The sequence below is a fragment of the Phyllobates terribilis genome, unplaced genomic scaffold (genome assembly GCF_046119375.1).
Source record: "Phyllobates terribilis strain yellow unplaced genomic scaffold, ASM4611937v1 Scaffold_12__6_contigs__length_324123572, whole genome shotgun sequence".
In the NCBI taxonomy this organism is placed as follows: domain Eukaryota; kingdom Metazoa; phylum Chordata; class Amphibia; order Anura; family Dendrobatidae; genus Phyllobates; species Phyllobates terribilis.
The window spans coordinates 10,119,179-10,131,681 of record NW_027362772.1 but is presented as its reverse complement, the minus strand read 5'-3'; the positions used below and the strand labels follow the sequence as shown (position 1 = coordinate 10,131,681).

The 12,503-nt window shown below is 44.6% G+C and overlaps 1 protein-coding gene across 4 annotated transcripts in view; it reads left to right on the top strand.

Moving 5' to 3' along the window:
* Positions 1-12,503, top strand: part of LOC141171873 (uncharacterized) — a 92,221-nt gene that overhangs the window by 35,116 nt on the left and 44,602 nt on the right. The window contains exon 7 of one of the 4 annotated variants that reach the window (XM_073655505.1): positions 5,550-5,707. The exons of 2 other annotated variants lie outside the window; for them this stretch is intronic. In XM_073655505.1, coding sequence (XP_073511606.1) covers positions 5,550-5,707 — 158 coding nt within the window. Of the gene's footprint in view, positions 1-5,546; positions 5,708-12,503 lie in introns of all 4 variants that reach the window. One more of the 4 variants, XM_073655504.1, reaches the window with a different exon arrangement.

Below are 12,503 nucleotides of genomic sequence, written 5' to 3'. Positions count from 1 at the left end.
AGCCTGACTACCAGTCCAGTCCGCCAGCCTGACTACCAGTCCAGTCCGCCAGCCTGACTACCAGTCCAGTCCGCCAGCCTGACTACCAGTCCAGTCCGCCAGCCTGACTACCAGTCCAGTCCGCCAGCCTGACTACCAGTCCAGTCCGCCAGCCTGACTACCAGTCCAGTCCGCCAGCCTGACTACCAGTCCGCCAGCCTGACTACCAGTCCAGTCCGCCAGCCTGACTACCAGTCCAGTCCGCCAGCCTGACTACCAGTCCAGTCCGCCAGCCTGACTACCAGTCCAGTCCGCCAGCCTGACTACCAGTCCAGTCCGCCAGCCTGACTACCAGTCCAGTCCGCCAGCCTGACTACCAGTCCAGTCCGCCAGCCTGACTACCAGTCCAGTCCGCCAGCCTGACTACCAGTCCAGTCCGCCAGCCTGACTACCAGTCCAGTCCGCCAGCCTGACTACCAGTCCGCCAGCCTGACTACCAGTCCGCCAGCCTGACTACCAGTCCAGTCCGCCAGCCTGACTACCAGTCCAGTCCGCCAGCCTGACTACCAGTCCAGTCCGCCAGCCTGACTACCAGTCCAGTCCGCCAGCCTGACTACCAGTCCAGTCCGCCAGCCTGACTACCAGTCCGCCAGCCTGACTACCAGTCCAGTCCGCCAGCCTGACTACCAGTCCAGTCCGCCAGCCTGACTACCAGTCCAGTCCGCCAGCCTGACTACCAGTCCAGTCCGCCAGCCTGACTACCAGTCCAGTCCGCCAGCCTGACTACCAGTCCAGTCCGCCAGCCTGACTACCAGTCCAGTCCGCCAGCCTGACTACCAGTCCAGTCCGCAGCACAGAGGTTCCACCACCCAGATCCGTAACAAAGGATAGATTTCCTGTAGACAACAAGACAGCAGAATGCTGGTCCGAAGTCCCAAGAGTGGATATCCAGATTGCACGAGTGGCAAAGAAGACTACATTGCCCTTTGAAGATTCCTCTCAGCTGAAGGACCCCTTGGAACGCAAGATGGAGGGACTACTTAGGAAGTCCTGGGAGACCTCGGCAGCCCTATTAAGCACCAACGCAGTCTCTACGGGCGTAGCTCCATCAATGGCTCGTTGGCTAGATAAACTGGAGGAACACCTAGTCTTTGGCACCCCCAGAGAAGACATCTTAGCATCCCTACCGCTTCTCCAGAAAGCTACGGGGTTTTTAGCAGATGCTTCTGCAGAATCAGTGAGAGTGGCGGCGAGAGTATCTGGGTTATCAAACTATGTGAGACGGGACCTATGGTTAAAATCCTGGAGCGGTGATGTGGCATCAAAGATGAAATTGTGTTCCTTCCCCTTTAAAGGGAAATACATGTTTGGGCCAGCCCTAGATGATCTTCTCGAGAAAGCCTCAGACAAGAAGAAAGCCCTCCCAAAACCTAGAAATGTAAGGAAAAGGCCCTTTCGTCCTTCTCAGGAGCCGACCCCTCAATATAGGGGTAAAGGGAAAACAGGTCGGTGAAGCCTACCCAAATGGAAGAGGCGGCAAAAATCTTTGTTCTCTCCCAAAATCAACGTAGAATAAACCATGACGTCAGGACAGTCGGGGGCCGCATCTCAAACTTTCTCCCTCAGTGGAGAGAAATCTGCTCAGCCCCACGGGTCCTGAGGGCAGTCGAGTTTGTGGATAGCAGGAGAATTCTATTTTTACTCCTGAGAGTAAAGATAACGCTGCTCTCTTCTCAAAGTCTGCAGGCCACCATGATATCTGGTCTAACAGACCTATTATCCTCAGGGGTGATATCCCTGGTTCCTACAGGGGAGATAAGCAGAGGACATTATTCCAATCTCTTCCTAATAAAAAAAACAATTGGCTCGCACCGGATTATTATCAGTCTAAAATCACTGAATCAGTATATCCACTACCAGAGTTTCAAGATGGAATCCATCAGATCGACGGTCCCTCTGATAAGACAGGACCATGTCATGGCCACAAACGATCTCCAGTATGCATACTATCACATCTCCATACATCCACTTTACAGAAAGTTCTTAAGATTCGCAGTGGCTCAGGGGGAACAGATAGTCCACTACCAGTTCAATGTTCTCCCTTTCGGGATATCATCAGCCCCACGAATATTTACAAAGGTCATGGCTTATATCAGGGGTCAGAATGTTTCAATAGTACCATACCTTGATGACCTGTTATTAATCGGCCCCTCAGTACCATTGCTCCAAGAGCATATACAGTTGACCACTCAGATGCTATCTTCTCTGGGCTGCTTAGTGAACCACAAAAAATCAGATATGGTTCCCTCCATGACAAAATCGTTTCTAGGAGTTCTATTGGATTCCCACAGCTAGATGTCGTTTCTGCCCAAACAAAAACAGGTCATGCTAAAAGCAAAGATCAATGTCCTAAGAAGCAGGAGATTGGTATCATTGAGAAATGCTATGTCGGTCCTCAGATCTATGACATCCTGTATCCAGATGGTGATCTGGGCTCAGGCACATACCCGAACATTACAGACCCACATCGTTATGAATTGGGACGAATCTCTACGGTCTCTGAACAGGAGAATTCCTATACCACCACGGGTAAAAACCTCTCTATTCTGGTGGCTGAGCATGAAGAATCTAAACAGAGGAGTACCATGGATCCAGAATCCACTAGTAACCATAAGAGTGGATGCCAGCGGGAAGGTATGGGGAGCCATAGTCTCCCAGGAGCTATTCCAGGGTATATGGTCCAAAGAGGTAAGCCAGCGCTCATCAAATTTCAGAGAATTAAAGGCCGTAGAGGAAGCAGCAGAGCCTCTGGTCCAGAAATCCCACATACAGATATTTAACTACAATATCGCCACAGTAGCCCACCTTCGTCATCAGGGGGGCACAAGACTTGAAAGCTTAAAAGCAGTCTATGCGAGAATATTTTCCTGGGCTCAAGAACATTTTCCATCCGTGTCGGCTGTTCATATAAAAGGTTCAGTCAACGTGCAGGCCAATTTCTTAAGCGGAACAAAGATTCATCCAGGAGAGTTGAGTCTAAACCCAGACGTCTTCCAGATGTTAATCGAAAGATGTGGCTATCCAGAGGTAGATCTCTTCGTCGGACACCAGAACGCGAAGGTACCTCAATATTTCTCCCTGGATCCAAACGGCCCTTGCATGGGCGTAGACGCATTCGCTCACTAATGTGAATTCAAACTAGCGTATGCCTTTATCCTCCCCATCAGACCCCCGCTGCCTATCCTTTCAAAAACCTTGCAAAAAATAAGGACCGAAGGGACCAGAGTAATCCTAGTGGCTCCTCTCTGGCTAAATAGTAGTTGGTTTGGTACATTAACCAATCTGAGTGTGGAGGGCCCTCTAATCCTTCCTCCCATCAGAGATCTTCTTCTCCAGGGACCGATTCACCATCCGGACCCCTAGAGACTACACCTGGCTGCCTGTCTTCTGAATTCCTGATTTAAAAAACAAAACACCTCTCAGACAAAGTCATCAAAACTCTCCAGAAGAGCAGGAAACCTGTAACGAACACCATTTACCATAAGATCTGGAAGACCTTATTAAAGTAGTGTGCGCCTACTCACCCTCATAGGGCCGATGTAGCACAAATTCTAGATTTCCTACAAGAAGGTCTGGACAAATGCTTCAGACCTAGTACCCTTAAGGTCCAGGTAGCAGCGCTAAGCTCATACTTTGATCAAAGCCTAGCTGAACATCAGTGGGTGAAGAGATTTATGACAGCAGCCACCCGCATCCAGCCTAGAGTAACAGACTGAATTCCCCCCTGGGACCTTAACATTGTCCTGAAGGGGTTAACCCTTCCAGCCTTTGAGCCCTTATCAGCCATAAGACTTGAGAGGCTGGCCTGGAAAATGGCTTTCCCGGTAGCAATAACTACAGCCAGGAGAGTGTGTGAACTACAGGCCCTTTCGGTCAACGAACCCTACCTGAGAATCCTGGAAGATCATCTAATTTTCCGACTTGACCCTTCATTTCTACCTAAAGTGGTCTCGAATTTCCACCGATCTCATGAAATAATTCTTCCATCGTTTTGTGACAACCCAAAAAACGAGAAAGAAATGGAGTTCCACACTCTGGATGTTCGAAGAATAGCACTGCACTTTCTTCAGGAAACAGAAGAAGAAAGGAAAGACAAGAACCTATTTGTCCATACACAAGGTCCAAACCGAGGAAAGAAAGCAGCAAAATCCACAGTAGCCAACTGGATTAAGAGGGCAATTACGGAGGCTTACCAAATCCAAGATCTGCCTCCTCCGGAAAAGCTCAAGGCCCATTCTACAAGGGCGATATCTGTCTCCTTGGCTCAGAAAGCCAGCGCATTCATCGAACAGATTTGCAGAGCTGCTAAGTGGTCCTCAATTCATACATTCTCCAAACACTACAGACTAGATCTAATGTCCGTTGGAGATTTAGCCTTCGGAAAGAAGGTTCTTCAGGCTGTTGTCCCTCCCTAGTATATCATTGGTATACCTCCGATGTGTTTTCGTGGGGGGGTTATTAGAGAAAATAGAATTAGACTTGCCGGTAATTCGGTTTCTAATAACCCACCACAACAGCACAGATAATTCCCTTTGCTTATTGTTTCTACGACAGTTGGATCAGTAGAAATAAAAATTAATTTGAAGCATCTATACTCTTGTGGTCCTTTTGTAATAACACTCGAGGTAGGATGTGGGAGGGGGCTATTTTAAACCTCTTCATATTTCCTGACCCTGTTAGGGTGGGGTTACATCCTCTGGTGAGCTGAACACAGAGGACTGAACCAGAGGAGAAAAAGGCTGTATCGGGCACCTTCTGGCAATATGCTTTGAGCTTTAGTATGGTGTGATGCTTTCCATTTGGGTTAATTAGGGAGCATATTTGACTCTGAAAAGAGCGGATTTTGCTGGATTGGTTTATGAAAGCCATGTTGCTTTTCAAGAGCCTTTGAGCCACTAATGATGTTGAATTCTCTGTTTTTCCATTGACAGATGATGGACCTGAGTGGTGGCTTTTTTGTGAGATGAGTAGAAGTTTTTATGTTATTATTTTTGCTTGCATAACATTGTGTGGTGCATTTTTATTCCACATTTGGGAGGAGAATGAACAAACAGTTGAACACCACGCTCTACTGGTTTATGATATGAGGTTTTCTATTATTTATTTATTTTACTCACTTATATAGCGCCATTAATTCCATAGCGCTTTACAGACATTATGGGCACTGTCCCCATGGGACTCACAATCTTAATTCCCTATCGGTATGTCTTTGGAATGTGGGAGGAAACAGGAGTACCAGGAGGAAACCCACGCAAACACTGGGAGAACATACAAACTCCTTGCAAATGTTGTCCTTGGTGGGATTCGAACCCAGGACCGCAGGGCTGCAAGGCTGACCACTGAGCCACCGTGCTGCCCATTAGACTGTGAACTGTCATTGTCTTGGTGAATAATTCAATATTTTACATAACTTGCCATTTTTACTGACAGTTTAAGTAGAAATGTTCAAAAATATAAATTACAAGAATATTTTATTCAAATATAATATAATATTTTTTTTTACTTAGCAGGTGACTCTACCAGGCGATCAGAGGGACAGCTGATATCTTCAATTTTCAAATCAGATGAGCTTGAGATCCCACAGGATACAATTGAAGGGAATGCCATTACTCCAGATCTACCATCATCCCTTCACATCAGAGATCTGTCATCTGATCCTATGAAACAGGTCCTATCTTCTGATTCATTACCGACTACTAAGGAAAATCAAAGTCTCAAAATAAGCATTAAAAAACTAACTGCTCCTAAAGCTAAGAAGCCATTTTCACAGTTAGAATATGGAAAAAGTTTTCCCCTCAAAAAGTCTTTTCTTAAACATCAAAAAATTCACACAGCAAAGAATAGATTTTCTTGTTCCAAGTGTAGAAAATGTTTTAACAAGAAAACAAATCTTCTTAGTCACCAGAGAACTCACATAGGGGAGAAGCCTTTTTCATGTTCAAAATGTGTGAAATGTTTTACACAGAAATCATCTCTTGTTACACATCAGAGAATTCACACAGGGGTGAAGCCATTTTCGTGTTCACAATGTGGAAAATGTTTTACACAGAAATCATCTCTTGTTACACATCAGAGAACTCACACAGGGGTGAAGCCATTTTCATGTTCAGAATGTGGGAAATGTTTTATCCAGAAATCAGATTTGATTAAGCACCAGAGAACCCACACAGGGGAGAAGCCTTTTCCCTGTTCAGAGTGTGGAAAATGTTTTACAGAGAAATCATCTCTTGTTACACATCAGAGAACTCACACAGGGGAGAAGCCATTTTCATGTTCAGAATGTGGGAAATGTTTTAAACAGAAATCTGCTCTTGTTACACATCACAGAACTCACACGGGGGAGAAACCTTTTTCCTGTTCAGAATGTGAGAAATGTTTTACAGTGAGATCAGGTCTTGTTACACATCTTCGAACTCACAAAGGAGAGAAGCCTTTTTCATGTTCAGAATGTGGGAAATGCTTTAACCAGAAATGGGATCTTGTTGTACACCAGAGAACTCACACAGCGGAGAAGCCTTTTTCATGTTCAGAATGTGAGAAATGTTTTAACCGGAAATGTGATCTTGTTATACACCAGGGAACTCACTCAGCGGAGAAGCCTTTTTCATGTTCAGAATGTGGGAAATGTTTTAACCAGAAAAAAAGTCTTTATAGACATCAGAGAAATCACACAGGGGTGAAGCCTTCATAATATCTTTAATGTGGAAAATGTTTTACATGGAAAGACACACTTTTAGCAAGAAAAAATCTTGCTAATAAGTGAGTAAATTCTATAGATTGGAGGCAGCTTCCTGTGACTGCGAACAATGCGGCAGTGTCCTTTCCGATCAGTGAGAGAACTGCTCTCTCCTCCAGCCCCACACTTATCTAACTGATTGGTGCAGAGCAGGAGAGGAAGGTACCGGATCGTGCACAGAGGCCGCACGTCCTGACTGAGCAGCTGAAGAACCTGCCACCCGACTAGCTCAAGGATCTTTCAGATCCTGTAACACTGTTTTACATATTTTCAAATTGTCTGGTTCAGTTATATATGGAGCCATTTCTTAATGAGTTTGACCTCCTGAATTCAAATTGGACAATGAAAATATTTACTGTATTTTTCGGACTATAAGACGAACCGGACCATAAGACGCACCCCAAATTTTGGGGTGGAATATAGAAAAAAAAAATATTTTAATAAGATGGGGTCCATCTTTTATAGTCTTAATAGGTACAGTATCTTACCTGGAGGTCGGTGGAGCGAGGGTCACAGAAGGCAGGGTCCTTCAGGAATCCTATGCTCCAGCAGCAGGGAGTTGCGGTGGAGCAGGATTGCAGGGCCCCCCGTTCCCTCCCTCAGGAACCTGGCGGCTGCAGCAGAGGAAATGGCTGGTGCCCGATGCCAGGCTGGGGGCCGAGGCCTGGCTGACGCTCAGTGCATGGCTGGGGGCCTGGCTGAGGCCCGGTGCATGGCTGGGGACCGGGGCCAGTGTTTGGCGATAGAGGCTTGCCTGCTTGCCGCCGAGGCCTGCCTGGAGACTGAGACCAGTGGTAGTGGTGGTGGCGACGGCGGCAACAGCAAAGTAGGAGGAGGTGAGATGCTGCGGGTGACTGGCTGGGGGCCGTGGGTGTCTGGCTGGGGGCCCTTGGTGTCTGGCTAGGGTTAGACTGGATGTGGGCAGTGTTTGACTGCGGGCCGGGGTGGTGAGCGGAGGAGGTGAGATACTGCGAGTGTCTGGCTGGGGGGCTGTGCGTCTCTGGCTAGGGGGGCTGCGCGGGTTGAACTGAATGCGGGCAGTGTCTGACTGCGGGCCAGGGCGGTGAGCTTTGCAGGTTTCCGGTGTGCGCGGCCATCTTCCTGTAGCTGAGGTCTACAGGAAAATGGCCGCCCAAGCTACAAGTCAGTGCATGCGCCGGCTCGAGCGGCTATTTTCCTGTGGATCACAACTTCAGGAAGTGACCGTGCGCACCGGAATCCTGCGCCGCTCACCGCCCCAGCCCGCAGCCAGACATTGCCCGCACTCAGTTCAACCCTCGCTGGCCCCCAGCCAGACACCCGCAGCCCCCAGCCAGACACCCGCAGCATGTCACCTCCTCCTCCTTTGCCGCTGCCGCCAAGGAGGGATATTCCAGCTCCACCACCACCGCAGGTATGCAACGTTTGGACCATAAGACGCACCCCCCATTTTCCTCCCAAATTTTGGGGGAAAAAGTGCGTCTTATGGTCCCAAAAATATGGTAGTTGTCTCTTGTTTCTATGATACCAAAGAGTTTTTCTTTTACTGCTACATGTAATTAATGCGTAAAAGTTTCATTACTTTGAAACATTATTATTTTTGTAAATATACGGATGCAGAATTTCTTGTTATTCCAATTTTCTGATATTTATTTAGAGAAAACAAGAATTCAAATAACGAAAACCTGCCTAAACACTATTCTGAATTCTAAACAGTTACAGAAATTGCACTACAAAACTTGGTCCAAAAAACTATTTTTTGCTTGTTTCTTGTAATCCTGCATCAGATCATTTCTTGCAATTTTGCAACAGTAATCTGCAAGCATTGATGGATTCCATTTTCCTTGATATCTTTTCTCTCCATAGCTGCAATATCTTGGTTAAATCTCTCACCATCTTCGTCTCTCACTGCTCCGCAGTTTGGTGGAAGAAAAGTGTAGAGTGTAAGAAATTAATTGTTAAGGGCATGTTACAGCCAAGATCCTTATATCTTTTGAGGAGAAATAACACCAACTCTTCATGGTTACTGTGTCTGCTCATGAGTTTCCCAAAAAATTAGTTGCCACAAATGCAAATGCAAAAGCAGCCTTTTCCTTGTCCTGCAACAAACGAAGAAACTCCTCATCTTGAAGAAATGTACGAATCTGAGATCCATTAAACATTCCTTCTTTTATATTTGCTTCACTTAATCTTGGAAAGGTATCAATGAGATACATGAATGCTTTTACATTTTTATCCATTGCCTTTGCAAAGTTCTTCATTAGGCCTAACTTGATAAGATTTTCTTACCACCATTGCTTAGGTGGGTCAACAACTTCTGGATGCAGGACAGTTTTACTCCCTTGCTGAAGTGAATGTCGGAGAGGCCAGTCTCTTTTATTGTAATGATATTCTCTTGCACGACTATACCACTCACACAGAAAGCAGCAGTGCTTTTGTGTATCCACACTGGAGACCAAATAAGAGGGCAATAACCTTGACCGCTTGTGTGAACATGCAGATGTAGGAGCTCTTGCCGAGCATCTAGCTGTTTAGTTATTTTTCCGATATAGGACTTGACGATCATCCTGAAAATCGCCATATATCTTCCGGATTCATTTCTGAGTTTGGAGGTACTTTGCTCAAGGGAAAAAAATGATTAAGAAAAGCCACAGAAAGATGGCGGGAGAAGCAGGCTCTCGGCTCCAAGATGACACCACGGTCGTTACGCTGGAGACAGATTGAGCAGGGGAGACGAGGAGGAGGGAAGTGGTGGCCAAGCTGGAGCAATATGCCTGCACAGAAACACAGGTCTCAGCAGGTGACCATGGCCTTCTTATAGCAGCTACCCCGCACCTGTGCACTAGCTCCAGAGCGGAAGAGTTGGGTGAGCAGAAGATGGGAGAGGCAACCGCATTGAAGGAGGCGAAAACATCGCAAAACTGCATGTGACACAGTACTTGCTGCACCATTGCCTAATCTGCACCAATGCAATATTCTTAAATGTTTGTTGGATAAGACCCTATTTGCGCTACTTTCTCCCTAGTGTTTTATCTTGGATACAGAAGCAATACCTTGGAACCGTCACCCGGTCTGGCAATTGTCAAAGGAGAGCCCGGCTGCAGAGGGAATTATCTATATATCTACATCTTGGATTACTTTTACAATCGACTTTCATCAAGTGAACGGGTTATCTTACAAACTATTGGACAACCGGAGGATCCTTTATGGACACGGACAATTCCACAAACTCATTCAGTTAGGAGGACACGAAGTTTTAAGAAAAATTTTTTATTACTTCAAAGACGCATTAAAAGAGGAACTTCATTTTGGTCTGGATGCCCGGTTTTTAACTATTATGGATGAAAAAAATATGTCTGAGGGGCCTCAGGTTGGTACATATCCCTCCATTTCCTAATGACAATACGTTTACACTTGAATGGGACTCTAATTTAAATAATTGGATGCATAATATGTTAAAATGTTTACATAAAAAGAGAACATAATTATGTGAAACTTCAACTAAAAAAGTCCTATCTTGAGCTAAGGACCTATTTAAGGTTTTAATCTCATCCAGAATATAAAAAAATAAATTCTAACATCACGTCCATATTACAATTGGAACATGAGACTGCAACGAGATAGGGATGATTATCGTATTATGAAAAAAGAAAGAAACACAAAGTGTGCCCCGAGTGATCGAACAAAAATCTAAAAAAAATAATAAGATCAAACCAAAGATGATGATAATAAAATAATTGAAAAAGTCCTACCAAATAGAATTGTAACTTTTATCTATTGCAACAGTTGAATCTACAAAAAGTTCTGTGAGCAGCAGCACAAATTTGACAAACACTCCTCCTATACAAAATTCAAATACCCTTCTATCTTCCGAATGGAAAACCTCTACCGTCAGCTCTTGATGCAAAAAAAATCTAGAAAACATTAGACTACAAATATATAGAATCAATGAAGAAAGGGAAAGGGCTCTTCTAAGTAAAAATAAAAAAACTGAGACAACTAGTGGCAATAAATGAAATAACAGTCTAATTCCACCTAATGAAATTGAATTTCCTGCTCTAATCGAATTCTTAGATCCCATTTCTACTCCACTACTGGACCTCTCAATATATGATGCTACATCAGACATTGTTTCCTGTACTAAAAAAACAAGCAATACTATTATAGTGGACAATACCACAACTGGTACTAAAGGTCTGATACCTTTTTTACCTTGGGATATGTCTCCTAAGAAAGGGCATATAAATCAATACTTCTCCCCCAAACCAAGGAAAAGAAAAGACCTGCTAGAGGAACACGAGGAGAAAGAAAAAAAGAGAATAAACCTACCCCAAACAGTAATGCCCAAAAATATTTTTAATCTGTCGGACTACGTTTTATCAAATTATGAGAAATTAATACCATCAAAAGGACTTTCCTTTTATGTATGTTTGTTCTGTAAGTTATTACTAAATCTCTATTAATAATCTCTATCTACATACCACCACCATATTCCAGGAGAATCATACATAAATTCTCACTATTATTGCCAGCTTCTCTCAAATCCCCTATATTATATTAGGGGACTTTAATAATATACCGGACTCTCACTGGGATAGAGGGAGACATGAAGCTAAGAGGGTGATAGGCAATTGTGCCCCTTTTGGTCAGTTAAGGAGACAGTCATAATTGCTCTTTGGAGAGGCCGTCATCCTAATGTATACCAATACTCCTGCTCTTCCTCCACAGTCTCCTCATTGTGGAGAATGGATTTGGCTCTTAGAAATGAACTGATTCAGGGTCTTATATCTGACTCCAGCTCCTGCCCAGAGCGCTATCCCATCATTCTCCTCTGTGTCTCCCTAAGCTTAATCTCCCAATGCAGTACAGACCCACAGGGAAATTAACCCCTTTTGGCTGCAAGTTATAGATCTTAAGGGGAAAATTGAAGGGGATATAAAGGAATATCTTGTGATTAATAAAAATACAACTTATTTTTTATATGTATGGGAAGCCATGAAGACTGACCTTAAAGGAATATTTATAACAGAAATCTCAGCAGCTAAATCCCGGACTAAGCAACAGGGTCGATTGGTGTTTCAGGAATTGGGAGATGCAGAGAGTGCGATGATTACAGATCCAACGCCGGCTGCGCAAAACAGAAAGCAGCTCAGGACCTGCTGAATCTGGGAACATTGCAGCTGCAGGAAGGAAGAAGCTGCTTCACAAGGTGCAATAATGTGAAGAGGAGGAAAAGCAGGTCACTTATATGATCAAGCAATAGCATAAACAGTTTTTAAAGGTAGAAAACAGAAAGGTACTTTCCCAGATGAATATAATATAGGATTATTCAAAGGATATAAATTATAAGATAACATTTAATTTATTAAAATATCAGAATTAAAATAAAGACACAAACAAAGAACACATGAAACTTTTCTTCTCTGTGTGGGATTCACCAGGGAATTACACCATTCAGTTGTGTAGGTCTTCAAGTCTCCTCCTGTGTAATAGTGACCTGTTCCCCGGTTCCCCTTAAATAACTCAAAAGCACCGAGCAAAACCCTTCATTTCTGAACACCACAACGTCATTTCCTCTTATTGGAACGCATTATTCTGCAGCGTGACATCGCGACGCGCCACTTCCGGTTAATCAACGATCTGCATACTGCCGGAACGCGTGACTCGTAATAGCACGCACACGTGCAAGTCCTTCTATGACAAAGTCCTTCATATTCCAAACCACAGACACATGTGGCTTTATAGATGA